Raw genomic sequence first — 19,765 nt, 5'->3', positions numbered from 1 at the left:
GAATAAGTGGTTGAAATTTATTTTTAAAAGTATTCCTCAAAAATATAACCCGAACATTATATTGTGTATGCTTCAGTTTCCTAAAGGACTGCTTTACCGGTTGGGAACAGTTTACAGCTGGATTTTCACAACGTTACCCCTGAAAGACGAGGCAGTTGGCTCTTTTTTGGGCAAATCACAACCTGTAAGTGTGCTTGACGAGAGGTGAGTTTGTTATGTAAAAACAAACTGAGCGTTGAACTGTCACTGATTGAAGCTAACATCGCAGCTAATGTTACAGCTAAGTTGCAGCAAACTTGCTAGCCACGCTTGTTGTTTTGAGATGCTTTTGCTACTTTGCTAATATAAACGCTGCTAGGTGGGTGGTTTCGGTAAGATATACTGAACGACTCAACTGTAAAATAAAAAAAAAAAACAGTGATGTGCAGCATCTCCATATTGACAAAAGTTTAAACATGTAAATTATTTGTTTTTCACAGTTTATTGGCTAACTAGCGTTAGCTCAAGCAGCTAACATTAGCCAACAACTCAATGGTAACTGGGTGGCAATGGGCCTTTTTCACTGAAGACTATTACATGTGCAGGTGCAAATAATGAAATGAACGATGGCTGAATACCATTTAGCTGCTTTAATTTCAGGGTCCTGGTTGCTCGATGTCACTCCCATTAGGACTTTTGAATGGAACAGAGACATCATCAGTGTCATTAGTAACACCTGTACTTTTACTACAATGATGGGTTAAAACTTCTGCTGTGAATATGGTCTGTTGTTGTTACTCCTGATTTATATTTAGCCTGCTGGAGGAAAGATGTCAGACACCACATTTATCAAAATTTCCATCTTCAGGCTGACTGGTGTGATGTCTATGGATGACTTTAATGAATTGTTTACAAACAAAGGCTCCAGTTTCAAAAGACTGGATAAATACAGTGACAGAGACACTATTTCTAAAAGTCTATTGGCAGTTTGAAAGATGAATCTGTTTTTGGGAGAAACATCCACAGGTAAGAGACCTGACTGAGGGGATATCTGCAAGGCTCGGGTGAAAAATGATACCTGTCCCTTTAAATGTTTGCACCGCTTCATCCAATGAAATGTTTGTGTTGCGGCAACACGGAAGCCAGTTAATTATATAAATGCCATGGACCGCGGACGTGTCATTCACGGTCTGTTTCTTATGTTTATTTAGAGATGCTAGTGCTACTGCAAACTTTACGGGGCGTTAGACAGTGTGCGACATCCACCACAATGGCTCAACAAGGTAACAAAGCCAGACTGTGGAGACTTTAAGAAGTTGTTGACAGTTAGAGACCTACAGCAGTTATAATCACTGACAGTTAACTAGTCAAATATTTAACTTATAAGGTGTCTTCTGGATCTGAGCATCCATACTGCTCTTTTTTTAAGCTCATGTGTGGTAATAGAGCTGTTTTTCGTTTCTTATCTGTTAAATGAGCGTTGAGCTGCAGGCTTTCTGAAAGGTTATTTTTATCTTATAAGCAGATGTTTTCTTGGTCCTGGTTGTCTAATATACATTAGTGATAATAATAACAGTTGAGTGGTAAATTGTCAATGATTTGTGTGTGTGAGCTGCAGACTGAGGGCTCTGATGTGTCCTGTGTGCAGTTTCAGAGCTGTCTGTCCCTGTCCCATGGGGAGAGATCAGAGGGAGAGTCTGGGGTCCTGATCACGGTCGTCCTGTGCTGTGCCTGCACGGCTGGGCTGATAACTGTGGTGCATTCAACACCCTCATCCCGCTTTTACCTAATGGTAATGCATATTCTGTCATTACTGGCATATAAGTAAGGAGACTTTCTGTAAACGAAGCTGGTTAACACTTTATTTTACAGGTCTGTAAGTGTCTTATGGTTTTCCAGAAAGTGTCAAAACAAAGCTCAAGTGATTGGTATAAAGGCAGGCTGTAGGTGATTTTTTTCATTTGGTATACTTTGTGTACTTAATTGTAGGGATGAAATGATTTAATACTTATTTGATTAGTTTATGTCTTTTGATGACAAATTGATTGTAGTGGAAAAGTTACACACACTAAATACTGTGCGTAAGTATTTCCATTTGGTACTACTGTACACTAATTATTAATTTAATGGGTAATAGTGTGGGGTTTTTTTCACTTTAAAACATTGATTGCTGGGGTTACTTTGTAGATTAACGCTTTTCATTCATTCTGTGCAAACTGCAGGTCATTTGAGTCTATTACTGAGATTCTTAGGCTTACTGCTAAAAAACGTCTTAAATTGATTTGGAAACAGGTTGAAATTATAAAACTACAAAGGAGGATATTTTTGAAATGTCATTATTGTGAGAAAGAAACACAGTATGATCATCATATTAAAAAAATTGAAAATAGCTCCAAATTAACTGCCCAACATTAAAAGGCTACTTTCATGTTAATATATTGGTGAAAAAAAATAATTAGATGTTACACATTTATATAGTTATACTGTACATATTTTAATGGCATTTATACAGTATTTTTTTTTTTTTTACTTTTTTTTAAATTATAATTTTTCTGTTCTATATTTAACTTCTTGACTTTTGCTGCACTGTTTCTGTTTGTTTGTTTTTTTAAATTTACTTATAGTGTGTTTATTTAATGCACCAAAACTCCAAGGCTTTAAAAAACCTTAAGTCAAATCTACTTAACAATAAACCATATTGTGATTCTTATTAAAATGCACGTTCGGCTTAAAGAGTACCTGTACTTTTTACACTTCAATAACATTTTTCTCATACCTTTTTTTTAAGTAAAACATAGTAAATGTAGGAGTTTTACTTGTAATGGAGTGTTTTTACACTTAGGTAATAATACTTAGGTAAAGAACCTGAATAAAAATAGATGGATATAGACAAATAATCATCAACAATTTTGATCAATCAATCATGTAAGTCATTTGTGAAATGTGAAAAGATCACATAAGACAGAACTTTATTAATCCCAAAGGAAATTGTTGTGTCAGAGATATCGCAAAAATGACAACCTTAGAACTGAAACACTACACTAACAAATGTAAAGCGTATGACAAGTAACGCTAACACAAGTGCCTTATAGAATAACAATAAATGTAAGATAAATTTAGTAAAATCTGTAAACTTGAATAGTAAGGAAAAGTAATTCTTACAGTGATATTGTCATAGTAATAAAAAGTAATATTACTTGATATGAAAAGGTATAAGAAATGAGAGTAAATGAGGAGAAAAAGAAACATGTACATTTAAGAACTTTAGGTTTTGGCCTTTGCATTTTTCAGTATTTTCTACACTTTTTTATAGCCACTAAATATACTAAAGAATAAATTCCTTAATCATAAAAATAATCACCAGTTAAAGCAATAATGAAAATAATCATTACATGCAGTCTTGATCAGCTTTAACTAATTTCTATTATTACTATGTCAGAACTTTGTCTTTATATTTACCTATAATGCTCAACGAATTCTCTCTTTTTAGAAATGTCCTTTGCAAATTATTAGGAAACAATGAAGAAAATATGGATCCTTAAAATAAATTACTTCCCAGACTTGTGATTTATGTTCTTGGGATTTGTGTTGTGTGAGTATTTTACACATCTCTTTCTGTCAGAGTGCAGATATGTGGCGTTGGACCTGGCAGGTCACGGTCGGTCATCACATCGTCCTCCTGGAGATTTCTACTCTTTTCCCTCGTACGTGGCGGACGTACGAAGAGTTGTCGATGGTGTGTGTGTGAGCTCATAATGATTTTAATCCAAACATCAGTGAAGAACACAAAGTCCCGCAGAGGTCTAACCTCTGCGGGACTTTGTGTCCCTATTTATGTGTATAATTAAAGCACAGAAGGACTTGTGGCAACTAAAAAGTAGCTCAGTGTTCTGTGATGAGATACTGAACCTGGTTGATGATCTGTGAAATTAACTCCCACAGCTCTGCAGCTGAAGAAATTCTCCATCATAGGCCACAGCATGGGTGAGTCCACCATCAGAGCAGAATTTATCTTCATCTGTCAATTAAAGTGCAAATTACATGCAGCTTCTTTTTATTTACAGGTGGTGACATTGCTGGGATGGTGAGTGCCATTGTCATTTTACACAATATATGGATGCTGTTTTGCTGTTTTTTCATGTGTGGTGTCATCATATTGTCCATACTTTGTCTTCCACAGTTCAGTGCACTGTATCCGGAGACGGTGGAAGCTCTCGTGATTCTGGACGCTTACGGATTCCTTCCAACAGACTCAGTATGAATCCTTTTGACTCCTCAGATTACACTCACTGTGAAGCTTTAATAGTTTCTGGTGTTAAATGTTCAGCTAGGACCGTCTGACAAGACACAAAGAGAATCTTGGAGTTAGTCTCAAAAAAGTTTTATTCACCTTATTCAAAGACCTCATACTTTATGTGAAATATTGGTGCATTTTCCAGTGGTAATGGTACCATGAACTGTAATCCCCTTTCCTGGTGCAACTGGGAAACAAATCATGTGGAACACAACACCTGATGCACCTCAGACGGGATAACAGGATCACACCTGTGTCATATCTGACTCAAACATTGACTTGCATCCTTTATAAGCAAGCATGTTAGCAATTAGCTTGCCTTTCTTAGTTAACATTTTATTCAGTGTAACAGAGCCTAAGCCTGCTTACAATAAAATATGATATATGATTTCCTATGACTCAGAAGCTGTGTGTAGTCTCCTATTAATCACAGTTTTCCAACATTATGCCAAAGATTCATTCTCATATAAAGAAATTGTGAGAGCTGTGTTAAATTATTTGGTTTTCCAGTCAAATTCCTTGCTAAATGTTAAAAATGTTTTAAGGAAGGAAATTCCAAAGAGCCAGTGAATCCTGTATTTCTTTCTTTCTTTCTTTCTTTCTTTTATTTCTATCTTTCTTTCTTGTCTTTGCTATAAGGAGTGGAATTTAAATTTGACTCTAAAAATCCCTGAATATGGCCTTTTCACGCCCAACAGTTGGAATTTATTGACCACAGAATGTAAAACTCCACAGACAAATACAGAAGACTTCAGTGTCCTTGATTTGTAATATGTACAAAATGCACAAACTCATATAAATTCATTATAAATTTAGATTCTGTCCTCATTGAAATGTACGGAAGAGGTTTTTTTATTCAACTTTAGGCTTTTACGGAAAGAACTTTCAGTGAATAATCTTCATTCAGGTGCTGAAAATGACTCTTGCAGTATTTTTTGCATTGTGCTCTATTCACACACTGTATCTCATGTAAAAAAAAAAATTAAAAAAAGAGCCCTGCTGTACTTTGCACTCCTGTCAGTAGCTTCTGTCTCTTTTCCTGCAGAAAGAACTTTCCAAAGTGATGAGGCAGGGGATGGATGAGATGCTACAGTTTGAAAAAAAGACAGAGGAGAAACAAAGAGTTTACACTTACGAGAAGGCAGCTGAGAGGTATCATTTGCAGAGATTTATTTTGGATTTTTAGATACTTTGTCTTTATTGTCAGCTGCTGTTGGCTAAAGTGTTTTATTTCTTTCAGGTTGTTGGCTGCAAACCCGACTCTGTCTGAACAGTCAGTGCACATCCTTTTAGAGCGAGGTCTAGTTCAAGTTGAGGGAGGTGCGTCGTTATCTCTCCCCGTCCTCTCAGAGAGGAATAATCTCACTTTGCTTTCTCTCATCTGCTGGCAGCTGAATGTGTTTCTCTTCAACAGGATTTGTGTTCTCCAGAGACCTCAGAGTTAATTTTGTAAGTCACTTTTAACCTCCCACACCTTCCTCCACATTCACCACCTCCTCCCGGCTTTCTTATATTTTCTACATGAGAGGTTTCAGATTTTACAGCACATGTATGTTTTATGTTTTCAGAAATACATTTTGCGAAACAGTTTGGAGCAGAGTCTGGAGATGCAGTCGAAGATTCAAGCCTCTGTTCTTGTTGTTCTGTAAGATATACTGATCAGCACACTGAAACTGAGGTTTTCTTTATAATGTTGTGACTGCAGAATGACAATGTGATAGCAGACACATTTTCAGCAGCTAACATAAAGTAGCTAATGCCCTGAGCTGAAATACAGCTAACAATATGAATATCCCATCCTCGCCTCGCTGATGTGTTCTGTTGTTTTTCTGTATGAAGTCACAAATCTCAACCTATATCACAGCTTTCTGTCAATAACATGCTCTTCATCAAAAGTATGTGGCCTTTTCTCACACTGCATGTTCAAAATCTCTTTCTGCAGAGCAGAAAATGGCCTTGATAGAATGTTTTCTGAGCCATCTCAAAGAAAATTTAGCCCAACGCTTCTCCAACACTTACAGGACCGAAACGTGAGTTTGCATCTTGGGACAGAGTGAAAATTCAATTTAAAAAAGCCTGATGTGTTTTTGGACCTCGACCCTATTTTTCCATGGTTTTGTGTCTGAGTGACTAATGGAAACAGTTTTTGAAATTGGTCCAGTATTGAACTAGAGTGCTGCAGCTGCATAACAAGCTGTAATGTAATCCGTCAGGGCATGTGTGGGCCATCAATTTACATCTGTTTAAAATCATTCAAAACATGGGAAAGTAGAGTTCAGGTTGAAAAATACAGAAGTTTCCCTTTAATGGTTGTTGATTCTGTGTATGTGCAGTTAATAATATCCCTCTCTGTTTCTGTTGGTTTCAGCACACGGTGGCAAAGGTCGCAGGCGATCATCACGTTCATCTGGATAAGCCTGAAGTCGTCGCTCCGCTTGTGTCTGACTTCCTGCGAACCAAAGTGTTGTCCCAGCCTAACATCAGAGGGCACAAGTTATAAGATACAAACACACTCACACTGTCACACTGGAGACACATTGTTCTGTTGAACAAACTGTTTGTGTTTACATGAACAATAGTGTGAAAATGTGATCCATAATGTGATGTAATTCTTGTTGAAGCAAGTTTATGGGGGGGCTTACTTCTGCACATACATATCAGCCTTAACTTTTTCCTTTCCTTTTTAATCTGTGGGTCCCACTTTTTATTGTGAGTTCACCACAGCAGCAACACAGTTTTGTGGGAGATAACAGTTTTTAAAGAAGTTCCGTTTGATTGATTTTATTTGAAAAACCACAGCACACAAATGTGCACACCGTACTAAATTCAACAGGATAACACTATAAAGTCACATCACTCATTTCCATAGCAGTCCTAAAGTCTAAGTCAGGAGGCAGGCAGGAATAGTGACTGACATGTATACTTTACTAATATACTATTTTACATCAATGCACTTAATAAAAAACAAAAAAAAAACATTGTGTCATTAAAAAACAACATTTATTCCACTACCCTGGTTAATTTATTTGCTCTGTCAGCACTGTTGCCGTTGTTAAGCACTGTTTATCTCTTGTCGTCTGCAGTCGTTTTCTTCTTGAATGACTCTTTTGACTACCTCTCAGAATGTCTGTCACATATTTTTATCCACCGTGGTCTTGCTGGCAGTGTTAGTTACAAGCCTGCACAGTTTTAGGAGGCTTTAGGAGGCATTTTTTGTCAAAAATCGCTCTCAAAAACTGAAATACTTGACTCTCAAAATATCAAAAAACAAAGCAACTTAATCAGACCATTAAAAAGAATAAAAACTTATTTGTGCCTGTAAGTTGGGACCTCGCGGTTGACACGTCTACTCCATGACGCGCGCCCCTCGATGTCACTTTTTTTGCACTGTTTACAGGTTTAGCACCGTTAGCAGCCAGCTGTTAGCTCAGCCAGCTCCATGTTGAAAACCGTGTCCAGACGACTCACAGAGCCACTTTAATATATCAAATAAAATCAATCAAATCACACCATGTGGAATGACATGTCTGCCCTTTTGAAGAGAGTAAACCAGCATCCCCCCACCCCATCCCCACCCCTTACAAGCCAGTTGAGGACAGTAGCTAAAGGATCAGGAATTGGGATTTTACAGTGGATTAAGTACGGGACTATTTCTTCCCGATTCACAGTTTAGGACAGAGTCAGGCTAGCTATTTCCCATCTTTACAGTCTTAATGCTGAGCTACGCTGACTGGCTGCTGGCTGCAGCTTCATATTTGAGTTTTCATCAAACAACTAAGCTTGTTCCCTATTTCCAAAATTAGAGCTTTCTTTTCTAGATTCACTTCTGTATTGAATCTTGCGCTCAGTGCTCCATTGCATGAATGAGTTGATAAGTGATACAAACAAGTGTGGTCCGATCAATCCAGTTAATGTTCAGTTTATAGCACATTTTGACAGGTTCTTTGTTTATGTGTCTGCAGGTTTTATCACATACACGGACTGTAAATAAAAATAACAAACAGAACACCACACATCATACTTGTTACCCAAAAATCCAAAATATATTGTGCACATTACCAGCGTTAAAAAAACGTTTTCCTCTCAGAGAACAGACCACTTTAATCTCTAAAAACTTTAAAGCATCAGACTGGTTGAGCCCGTCAAGGCTGCACTTATCTTGAAGTACATTTTGGGCAGGAGAGCAGTGTACTCGAGATTTTGTCATTACAGAGAAGATTGAATGGTGGTGTTGCTCTCAGCAGGTAGCAGATTTCACTCTGTCCCAGGTGCATTGTCCTGGCATGAGGCTGCCTGACAGGTAGTGCTGAGGGAATAAAAAGACATAGGAGAGTAGGGTTGTCACCTGGCTTGTTGGAAGGTAAGACCCACCTCTACAGTTGGTGATTATTGGCCTTAAGAGCAGCCCATTTTTTTGAGTATCCAATGAAATCATCGGTGGTAGAACATGTTGCCTTCAGGTTCCAAAGGTCAAAGTGGGCGGTCATGTTTCATTTGTTAATCAGACATTTCAGGGGTGGTTTTTAAAGCTTTGCGTAGATTACGTTTATTGTCACTCCTTCAGCTTTTGCTGGATTTCATCTTCAAACTCTCAGAGACGAAAACTGAGGATCATCAGACACTGCAATGTCATCTACAATGAAACAAGCAGGTAGTATGTCTCACTAACAAACACAAGCCATGTGAAGTTTCACCATTTAGCCACTTTCAGGAGTCGTGGTTTGGTTTTTGGTTTTCTGAGGTGTTTTGTGTGATGTGTGCAGTTTCAGAGCTGTCTGTCCCGCTCTCATGGGGAGAGATCAGAGGGAGAGTATGGGGTCCTGATCACGGCTATCCTGTGCTGTGCCTGCACGGCTGGGCTGACAACTGTGGCACCTTCAACACCCTCATTCCCCTCCTGCCCCGAGGTAAACTCTAACAGAGCAGAGCTGAGTAATTCTGACTCCACCTTGTACCCCCATCTTAACAAGACTATAGCTGTTTCCTATTCAGCACTACCCTCTGAGTCTAAGCAGGTTTTTAGCATGAAGCAGTGTTGTAGTCGAGACTACCTAAATCGAAACCAAGTCCTGACCAAGACCAGAGTGTGTTGAGACTGAGACAAGACCAATGTGAAACATGTGAACCATAGGAACTCTTCAAATTAATCTAAAAGTGTTACATTCCCACAGAAACACCCACAGAAAACACATGTAGATTTTTCTTAATTCACATCTTTTATCGTTTTATTGTGCCCTACATATGTGTGTATGTATAAGTGTAGCCTGAGAAATGTTGTAATAAAATAATCAATAGCCTTGCAGAGGAGAATTTTACGGAATCTTTTTATGTTTTCTCTAATTAAACAAATACAAACACCATGGAGCCAAAATCAACTTCATCATCTTTCTTCAGGACTCCTGTTTTGCATTGGCACATAAGCAATATCTTTGCCTGAGACCAAAAGCTGAGAAAAACCATAGTCAATTCCGTGGCGAAACCAAGACAGAAAGTGGTCTTGAGAACTACACTACTGGTGTGTAGTTTATTCACACCAGACAATGGTAAAATAAAGTACACTAGAAGCAGACAGCATGCATACGAAATACTATTTATTATCTACTACTATTGTCCCACAATGTAAAGCAGAAAGGAAATTGAAGAGCAGCTTAAAAATTATGACTCATGTTGCATCCATTGAGCATTCTACCAGACTATTTATTGTTCCAGAAGAATATTTTGTATGTCTCAATGCCAAGTATGTCAAATGCTGCTCGCATTTTGCAGCATGCAAGCCCGCATGATTTTTTGGGCATTCTGACCCAAAATCTTCTGCACTGCAGTAGATCCGTCACATCGACTGAGCAGCAAGCAGATGACGCTAATTGACAGCTGATAAAAGCTGTAATGATTTTAATGAATCCATCAATCACAAACACTTCCATTATGGAAGTTGAAACAGTTGCTTCCTAAGCAGCACACATGTGCTGTATGCAGTTTTAACTTTAAAGAGATGACAGCTGAGCTCTCTGGGTTGACCTCCATCTCTGGCAAGCTTTGGGAGTGCTGTTTTGTGTGTACTCGTGGTAATGTTAAGTGATAACAGCTGTGTTTCAAATTGCATACCCTTTTTTTTTTTTTTACAGCAAATTTCACGCTGTGCACTGCAACGGGAATATGAGCAAGTTTTGACAAAGTAGTTGTCCCAATTGCATTCATAATTAAGGTAACTAAAGTGGTAGAGTCTCAATTTGCCCAACTGAGACACTTAACAAGGATCAGGTCATTTCTTTCTGGTGCAGATTCAGTAAAGGTAACCCACGCTTTTATTTTCTCCACACTTGATTATTCCAGTGCACTTTATTCTGGCATCAGTAAGCGTAAAATCCAAAGACTGCAACTCATCCAAAACACAGCTGCCAGGCTTTTAATGTATACCAAGATTTTAAGATTTTTTTTGCTTGTTTTTAAAGGCTTGAATGGTCAGGCTCCTGTCTATATCTGTGACTTGTTAACTCCTTATGAGCCTGATCGCTGCCTGAGATCTACAAGTTCTACTAATGGTTCCAAAATCTCGCCTTGTCACTAAAGGTGAGCGAGCCTTTGCTGTCTGGGCCCCTCTGCTGTGGAACTCCCTGCCCGAGGATCTCAGGCAGGCGAACTCAGTGACCTTTTTTAGAACTCTTCTAAAAACCCACTTTTATCATTTGGCCTTAACTTATGGTATTTATTGTTACTTTTTATATTATAAATAAAAGTTATTATTATTATTATTATTATTACCCATGTTACAGTACAGACGTTGTAAGGGCAGCAGCAGAATGTACTCAAACTTAAAAGAAAAAGTTTTTGATTTGGAACACACCAAAAATGCGGATGCCGGTTAAACAGTTTAAAAAAAGTATTAAATCTCAATAAACCTGTTTTGAAGTTTCTTTGTTGTCTTTCAAAATAGCACGTATATAATGCCCTCTTAATATAAAAAGTTAAATATGTTAATATTTTTGTATATTAATTAGGGGTTGACCCATATAGTTTTTTCAGGGCTGATACTGATTCTGATTATTAGTTGTTAATGAGAACTGATATTTGGAACCAATATGCATTTACAATAAAAATTAAAATCTTTCTGTCAATATTTAGAATTAAGAATATAACAAACTCCTTATACAGCAAGTTCCTGGCAATTCTTTTAATAAAGTCAAGTGAAAATATGAATAAAAAATGCATTGGTAAAAATAGCTCCCTGAGGTTTCACAAAATAAAAGTTCTTCTCATGCCAACACTATCTTTGCACTTTTTAATTCATTAATTTTGTCATCGATCATTAAAATAAAATGCAGATATAGATAATCTACAAAAGGCCAAATATCGGCTCCAATAATCGACCGGGCCGATAATTTGTGACACATATTGTGACAGTCAATATGCAGTATATACTGTATGAAATTTTGATTTGGGACAGCCACATCTACAGTCATGCCAGCAGCTGTGTGAGGCTACTTTGAGCTAAATGCTAACGCAGGCCTGCTAACCTGTTGATGATCTCTGTTCACTATACTAACATTTGCAAATTGCAGTTTGCGGCTGATGTCATTGCTTTTGCAGGAATTTGGTCACAATCCAAACACTACATGTTAGCGGATCAGTAAAGTTATTACAGTTCAGACTAAAGCCTGTGGACGTTTCCACTCCTCCAGGTTTAGGATATCTGCATTATAGATGATTCCATCTCCCTTTCCATTTCCTCTCAGAGTGCAGATATGTAGCAGTGGACATGGCAGGTCACGGTTTGTCCTCCCATCGTCCTCCTGGAGTCGACTATGGAGTACCTACACACGTGGCGGACGTACGCAGAATCGTTGAGGGTGTGTGAGTACTTGAGGTCGCTTTTCAGCCAATAGTTTTACTCAAATCTGTTTCCATCATGAGGCTGGATCTCTTCAGGACTCTGGTGTGTCTTTGTGACTGTGATGTTCAGCAGAAAGTGAAACTAGATGTAATCAGATGTTTTCTATTTAACACTCAGGTCTCCAGTGGAGAAAATTCTCCATCATAGGCCACAGTATGGGTGAGTGCAGACATACTGACACCAACACTGTGCATTTTCACATTCACAATCATAAAAACTGCAAATACAAAGGGACAAGATGTTCTTTTTATTATTGGAACATGGCAGCTTTTTAAAATCAGGTCCAACTGATTAAATTCGCCACTGGAGTGTAATTATACTCTGTGGTGTTTAAAACGATCCATCAAACGATGCTGGAACCATAAGTGATTTCATCAATTAGTCAAGAGAGAATGAATCCCCCAAATGCTTTGCTAAAAATCATAAATGAAGCATTTAAGTCACTTACAAAGAAACACTGTCACCTTCTAAAATGTGAAGATTTGCAGCTTCTTTTTAAAAAAATTTTTTTTTTGCAATTTATATCATTTCAAGTTTAGCTGGTGGGACAAAACAAGCAATTAGAAGATGCTACCTTGGACATTTATCACTTTTTCTTTATTCCCCCAGCACTTTATAGACTAAATTAGTATTTGATCAATCCAAAAATGCATTAACATAATGATTGATGATGAAACGGCTTAGTCAAAGCCAGAATCCATTTAAAAGTAAGTCCTTAACAAGAAATGATTTTGACCAGTGTCCAAATCTTTGAGCACAATCGTTTGTTCACTCTCTTCCAGGTGGCAACATCGCTGGAATGGTAACTAAGATTCATCACATGCAACCTATCACTGTTCTCACTCGTTATACAGAGAATATTTATCAGCGATGAATTGCATCAGCATGGTGCGTATTATGTTTCCACAGTTCAGTGCACTGTATCCTGAGATGGTGGAGGCCGTCATACTGCTGGACTGTTTTGGATTCTTGCCTGCAGATCCAGTACTTCAGCAGTTTTAAATCGTTGTATTGCATATGACACGCCTCTATAAGGAACATGATCTAATTGTAAAGATGTTCATTATTGCTGTAGTAGCACTGCATTATTCCCGAGTTCTGTTCATATTCTGCTCCTGTCAGTAGTTTCTGTGTCTTTTCCTGCAGAAAGAAATGCCCAAACTGATGAGACAGGGGATGGAAAAGATGCTTCAGTTTGAAAAACAAACAGAGGTGAAGAAAAAAGTTTACACTTACGAGAAGGCAGCTGAGAGGTACTGCACCACTCAAGTTTGTGACTAATGTGAATTAACTGAACCTTTTTGGGGGATTTTTGTGCTGATTTGAGGAGTGTTCAAAGGGAACTTAACGTTTTTGCAGTAATTTCAAGTAATGTCACTTGAGTCAGAGTCGGCTGAGGTTGAAGACTAGAGAACCAGTAGAGAAAAAAATGGCTTTTGGGAATATTTTCTTTAGACATACTATAAAAAAAAGAATTAAAAAAAACTCTGCACAACTAAAATTCAAATATATTGAGTGCCGCAGCAATGAGTCCTAAAACCCAGAAATGAGTCAGCATTTTAGCATTCCCATTTCCCACATCTTGCAGTCAATGTGTTTTTTGAATGGGTTTTTGGTTAACATGAGCTGAAGAGACTTAAATAAACAAAAAGAAAAATATGTGAATAAAAAGACTTACCCCACTTGTGAATTTTTAAGCTTTTATGTGTCTTAAAAAAGATGATTGCTCACAGGTGGCTGAATTAGACTACAGAATGCCATCACACCAAACACAGCTTTACAGTCTTTGTGTGGGAGGGCTGTTAAATTATTAGTTAGTCAAGTTAGTCACCACTACACCGTGGTGTAGTTTATTTATAATCTAACGTTAGCTTTATATATTTGACGACTGAATTTAAACTTAAAAAAGGATTAAAGTCACGTTCATTTGTGAAAATGATCTTGCTGAACAAAATGTGTAAGTATCATAAATGTTTGTTTGCCACAGAGCTGATTTTCTGCCCCAGTCCAAAATCCAGTGAAAAAAATCCAACAGGCTGTTTGACAAGAGAACAATGCCAACTTCAACTATAGAAACCATCATTCCTGGGAGCACTCTGTTATATTACCGTGCACTAAAAAAATAACTTCAATGGCCTCTGCCATTTCTGAATGCATCAGCAAACATGCCAGAATTCAAAGCTTTTGTGAAAATTTTGTGAAAGGGTTGTGAATACCATAAGAGGGGTCGTTCCTATGGACTTAACTCACCCGGTCCGAGGGTAGTATGACACACCTGAATTTGACCAAATTGTCAGTGTTCAGTTGTGGGTAATGTAGGCACCACATTTTGACAAGTAAGAAGAATGCATACTGGTTCTACTGCATAATATTTTAGTCTGACAATGTTATGGTGCTACGCAATGTTTGGCTCACTCATTTAACATAATACAATAAATCACACAGAGAGATAAAACAGACCAAAAAAAGATATGGCTCTTTGGTTTCTGGCATACTGTTGTCAGCTGCTGTTGGCTAAAGTGTTTTATTTCTTTCAGGTTGTTGGCTGTAAACCCGACTCTGTCTGAACAGTCAGTGCACATCCTTTTAGAGCGAGGTCTAGTTCAAGTTGAGGGAGGTGCGTCGTTATCTCTCCCCGTCCTCTCAGAGAGGAATAATCTCACTTTGCTTTCTCTCATCTGCTGGCAGCTGAATGTGTTTCTCTTCAACAGGATTTGTGTTCTCCAGAGACATGCGAATTAATTTTGTAAGTCACTTTTCATCTCCCAAACCTTCCTCCACATTCACCATCTCCTTTCTGAGAGCTTATATTTTCTACACCAGAGGTTTAACATTCAGCGTGTACAGTACATGTGTGTTTTGTTTGACGTTTTCAGAAAAGCACAGCACGCATCACTTTGGAGCAGAGTCTGGAGCTGCAGTTAAAGATTCAAGCCTCTGTTCTTGTTGTTCTGTAAGATATACTGATTATTATACTGAAATGGATGTTTGTATTATAATGTTATTACACTTAAACAATATGAACATGCCAGTCGCATGCCTCTTTGTGCATCCTAATCCAATAACTTGATGTGCCTTAATAAAATTATCAAAGCATGTCATGCTAAATCTGTTTAAAATCTCTGTTTTCCAGAGGAGACCGAGGTTTTGATCCACCGATTTCAGAAACAAACCAACAGAAAGCTTCCTCCATACTTCTCCAAGGATACCGTGACAGAAATGTGAGTTTGAATCCTGGATTAAAAAAATAAATATATGCTGGAAAACGTTTCATGATTTAACCAACATTGTAGCTGGAGGGTATAGGGTTAAGCATACAGACAATAAAAATACACATTGTCCATTTGAAATTAAGTCATTGGAGTGCATTCATTGCGATGATGTGTGTGACAAACCTGAGCTACCCAGAGCCGACACATGTAGGCTAAAACAAGTCAGTGTTTTGAACACTTTGGCTGTGTGTTTGTGTGTTGATCTGTTAAACCTAATGTGGCAGGCAGCTGCACAGATCTGACAGCAGCACCATGGTGAGAGCTCAGTGTCTCAGAATGAGCAAATATTTATAGATGTGAATCTTAAGAGTTCACACACAAAATCAGATTTTTCTTTCTTTTTTCTTTTTTTTTAAAATTTAGCACAGGAGAAAAATGCACTTTTGTTTCAGCTGTGCCTTCTTCAGAGTAGATCAGACCTTTTTCACAGCATACGTGCTGGCTTATCAAAGCAGGGAAAGCACAGGAGCCTTTCATATAACTTTATTTAATTTAGGTGAGTTATAGTTTCAGGGTCCTGGTATTTTGCATACTGGCTTTCTTGCATGCTTTACTGGAACACTTAAAGGAAGAGTTCACTCAAAAAAAAAACAAAAATACATATTTTTCCTCTTATCTTTAGTGCTATTTGTCAGCCTAGATTGTTGGTGTGAGTGTAAGAGATATCAGCTGTAGAATTTTCTATCTTTCTAACATCTGAAAAACTTAACAGCAATGTGTCTTTCCAGAAATCATGACCGGATTACTCAAGATAATCCACAGACCTTTGTGAGCACTTTCATGCAAAAATTATTTTCTTTTTTACCAAACTAGACATGCAAAAGAAGTGTGCATCTACTCATGGACGAGAAAATACTGTTTACAGTCCACATTAAAGTAGTAAAAGGAATTAACCAACAGAGGGATGAAGACAAAAGATCTTCCACAGTTAACTTTTAGCTTAATTAGTTGTGTATGAAAAAGCAATAAATGACAGAACAAATGAACTTGAACTTTAAGATTTTCTACTTTACTTATCATCTTTTGTCTCGGTCTCTCTTGCAGCACACGGTGGTGATGCTACCAGGCGATCATCACGTCCATCTGAGTCATCCTGAAGTCGTTGCTCCATTTGTTTTTGACTTCCTGCAGACCAAAGTGCTCTCACAGCAGCTGACAGCTTAGTGGACACACACATACACACACACACGCACACTTTATGTCTCAGTACTCTGCTCTCATCTCTCTCAGAGCAGTCGTTAACATAATTCTGATGTATTACGTTTGAACAGTCCTATAGTTTCTTTAGAGACTTTGAATAATCATATCTTAATATATCACTGCATTCATTATTGCTGAGGTTGCTGCTGATTTAAATTCACACTAGTTACTAAAATTGTTTTACATACAGATAGAAGCAGGTCTGTTTATCTATTGTTCCTCCTCATATTAAGTTTTTATGAAGAAAAATAGCAGCGTGTATAACTCCAATATCCTTAAACAGTACATGGAGGTGCACAGTTGTGGAGAGGAAAACAAACAGAACACCAGCACTCACAAATAAATTTACTTATTTAATGTGGACAAAAATGAACAGAAACGGACACCTTTCAGCACTTGTGTTCATTTTTCCCCACATTAAATAAGTAAATTTACAAGGTCCTATTTTCTGATGTTTTTTAAGTGACTAAGTGCCTGTCCAATCTTTATAAAGACTGGTGGACTGTGAAGACACCAGGGACGATGGTGGAAGTCAGACTTTAATAATAAAAAGAATACATAATATGTTTATCTCTCCAAACCTCAAGTTATTAGGTGCATCAGTCAAGGCAGTAAATACCATAAAAAAATAAATAAAAGACAAGACTTCCAAGTTCTGTCCCTGACGCAATGTGACAAATGTATAAATATATTACGGTGCTGTCAATGAGGCAACTCTGATTTAAACCAGCTTCAGCTTTCAGGACAGGAAATATTTAAAAAGCTCCAAAGTGAATAAAATCCTGCATCATTCAAATGATCCTTTATTCTTCTTCTAACTTGTGCGGCCGGGACATGTCATAATTTAATCTGAGTCTGTTTTAACTCCTCTGCTTTTCATGAATCTGAAGCTTGTGCAGAATGAGCTAAAAATGGTAGTCATTAAAAGCGATGACATCCTCTGACAACTTTTCATCATGTAGGCCAATCCTCTCTGTACTCAGCTTTTGTCTCGGAGCCAGCAAGACAAAAAAAAATCTTTTCCCACTTCGACTCCGGTGGGGGGATGACTCCATAAAACACTGCAGCTGCTGTCAGTCAGCGCAGATATTAGGGGTGCCGCTCACACAAAAATGGCCCCCTCTCTCTCTCTCAATGTCACATAAACTGTGTGATGGCCTTGCTGTTAAATGGAGTGGAATTGATTTTACGCAGCGAGCAGCAAGGCGGCGAGCATCCACAGACATCTGAAGGGCCCTTCCTCCTCCCACTCCCCCCCCTCCCCAAAAAATGATTATAGTTATATAAGTTTCCCTCCCACTCCCTCCATCCTCTCCGCCATCAGCAGGGGTGTTGTCATAGCAACCCCCACCCCTCCTCTCTGCACGTCAGAGCCAGGAGCTCGGAGGATGAAGCCGCATGCAGCTTCTGCCTCTTGTGCCTCTCAGAGAGCACCTGTGATTTTTGCCGTCTCGCATGCAACAGTCAGAGCTGCGGCGCTGGAAACAGTCTGATTGATTTGACTCGGAGGCTGCTGCACATCACATACAGTCAAAAAACAGAGAGAGCAACTGATTCGGCAGCATCTGCAGGTAAGCACCGTGGCTTTATTTACTACGGAGCACTATTTATAGAGTGTTACACCTGTGTGTGTGTGTGTGTGTGTGTGTGTGTGTGTGTGTGTGTTGCAAATGAAAAATCATTGTCTGATAGAAGCAGTCTGCCTGCTGGATGCTGATTGTGTAATGTCTTCGTTCCAGTGTGCCTCATCCCACAGTTGTGATTGTAATGAGGAGGGCTTTCTAAGGAATGACTGGAAATAATGGGAAACTGAGATGCGGCAGTTTGTCATGCGTGATTTCTCACTCTGAAGGATTACTTTTAAATTAAAAAAAAAAACAATCTCTCATTTCCTTCCATTTCTTTGTCCTATCTTTCCTCCTCATCCCTTCATCCATTCTCCGTCCTTCCCTCCTCCACCCTTCCCACCCCTTTCCTCCGACAGCAGCAATGTCGTGGCTCTTCTTGGACTGGTTCGTCCCGCTCTACCTGCTGGTGTCGGTTTTGGTGCTGGCAGGCTTCGGAGCGTGCCTTTACTTCCTCGAGCCCGGGCTGCAGGATGCCCACAAGTGGAGCAACAAAACAGTCCGGCATCACCCGCTGGTGGCCAGTGTGAACTGCAGAGATGACGATAGCAATGCCCTGATATGATCAAGAGGGCGAGGCGGAGCAGGGCGGGAGGCCATCTGGACAGGGGTGCTGCCAGGACACCGGCGGGATGGGAGCCAACACCTAAAAGATGGAGAAAGAGAATGGAAGAGGAGGGTGACAAGGATGGAGGAGAGATCGCCCTGTCCTGTCATTCCAACTTTTCTCTGATCTCTAACGCACTTTCTGTAGAGATCAGGGAAAAGTAGAAGCCAAATGCACAAAGGAGGAGAAGACTTGATGCAGGACTGTGAGGAGGACACGTTGCCCTTTAGAAATGTGATTAAAACACGATGTAAATTTCACGCCATCTTACACTTGTGCCAACTTTTACATACGTTTTGTATTTTGACAATCACTTTACATATATCATGAAGTTTACTTCTATTGTGCATTTAATTAGTGACAGAAGTGCAATGAATTTGTTGGCAGCCAGCAGGGAGGGTTTTTAATCCTCGCTCTCTGGCGATGTCGGCACGGCAGCTGCTGAGAAGCATGTGGATTGTTAGTGCCACTTTGCCAAAATGGTGTTAGTAGTGACTTTATTAAAAATTAATATGTTCTGAATAAATGCAACCAGATTTATTCAAGGTGCCAAGATTATTCTAGATGGACCAAGATTACAGAAAAGTAGTATTTGGTAAAGCTCAAAGTGTATATTTTGTTTGATTTCATTGTTTTTACTTGACAGCATGGTGAGGAAACTGTGGGTGTGTAACAGCCCGCTTTTGATGATCATATGCTTTCTTTGTTCATACAGAATAAAACTGTTTAATCCTCAATTCTTTGGATTCACACTGTTATTATGTAGTCCATCATATTTTAGGATTTCTGAAAATATTCTGATTTATGGCTGCAACATTGGTGGAGTATATTTACTCAAGTACTGTATTTAAGTACAACTTTAATGTACTTTACTTGAGTAATTATATTTAGTGCTAC

At 38.6% G+C, this 19,765-nt stretch overlaps 2 protein-coding genes across 3 annotated transcripts; both read left to right on the top strand.

Annotated features, from left to right (window-relative positions):
• Positions 1 to 786: 786 nt before the first annotated feature.
• LOC121942653 (serine hydrolase-like protein) lies at positions 787 to 7,281 on the top strand. Of its 2 annotated transcripts, XM_042485917.2 has the most exons (13): positions 794 to 1,005; positions 1,191 to 1,262; positions 1,628 to 1,771; positions 3,602 to 3,715; positions 3,922 to 3,963; positions 4,044 to 4,063; positions 4,160 to 4,234; positions 5,319 to 5,425; positions 5,514 to 5,593; positions 5,688 to 5,722; positions 5,842 to 5,918; positions 6,216 to 6,303; positions 6,642 to 7,281. In XM_042485917.2, the coding sequence occupies exons 1-13, from the start codon at positions 975 to 977 to the stop codon at positions 6,771 to 6,773; spliced, it is 1,017 nt and encodes a 338-aa protein (XP_042341851.2). In that variant the 5' UTR covers positions 794 to 974; the 3' UTR covers positions 6,774 to 7,281. The 2 variants fall into 2 exon arrangements, with proteins under 2 accessions (XP_087931630.1, XP_042341851.2); XM_088075504.1 differs by having other exon boundaries at positions 787 to 1,005; positions 4,044 to 4,234.
• Positions 7,282 to 7,435: 154 nt separating this feature from the next.
• LOC121942654 (serine hydrolase-like protein) lies at positions 7,436 to 19,605 on the top strand. The gene is made up of 13 exons (XM_042485918.2): positions 7,436 to 8,924; positions 9,037 to 9,180; positions 12,007 to 12,120; positions 12,282 to 12,323; positions 12,947 to 12,966; positions 13,074 to 13,148; positions 13,311 to 13,417; positions 14,702 to 14,781; positions 14,876 to 14,910; positions 15,041 to 15,117; positions 15,298 to 15,385; positions 16,481 to 18,207; positions 18,621 to 19,605. The coding sequence occupies exons 1-12, from the start codon at positions 8,900 to 8,902 to the stop codon at positions 16,598 to 16,600; spliced, it is 927 nt and encodes a 308-aa protein (XP_042341852.2). The 5' UTR covers positions 7,436 to 8,899; the 3' UTR covers positions 16,601 to 18,207; positions 18,621 to 19,605.
• Positions 19,606 to 19,765: the final 160 nt, after the last annotated feature.

This window comes from Plectropomus leopardus, chromosome 3, assembly GCF_026936395.1.
Source record: "Plectropomus leopardus strain MGB_pleo_1.0 chromosome 3, ASM2693639v1, whole genome shotgun sequence".
NCBI classification, from domain to species: domain Eukaryota; kingdom Metazoa; phylum Chordata; class Actinopteri; order Perciformes; family Serranidae; genus Plectropomus; species Plectropomus leopardus.
This window is presented reverse-complemented; position numbering and strand designations above follow the sequence as displayed.

Bases quoted from the DNA above. Each gene is read 5' to 3' on its own strand.
- LOC121942653 (XM_088075504.1), top strand. From the start codon at position 975: ATGAATCTGTTTTTGGGAGAAACATCCACAG. The intron at 3,716-3,921 runs GTGTGTGTGTGA...TAACTCCCACAG, and splicing joins CGTACGAAGAGTTGTCGATG to CTCTGCAGCTGAAGAAATTC. The intron at 5,594-5,687 runs GTGCGTCGTTAT...TCTCTTCAACAG, and splicing joins TCTAGTTCAAGTTGAGGGAG to GATTTGTGTTCTCCAGAGAC.
- LOC121942654 (XM_042485918.2), top strand. From the start codon at position 8,900: ATGTCATCTACAATGAAACAAGCAG. The intron at 12,121-12,281 runs GTGTGTGAGTAC...TTTAACACTCAG, and splicing joins CGTACGCAGAATCGTTGAGG to GTCTCCAGTGGAGAAAATTC. The intron at 15,386-16,480 runs GTGAGTTTGAAT...TCTCTCTTGCAG, and splicing joins AAGGATACCGTGACAGAAAT to CACACGGTGGTGATGCTACC.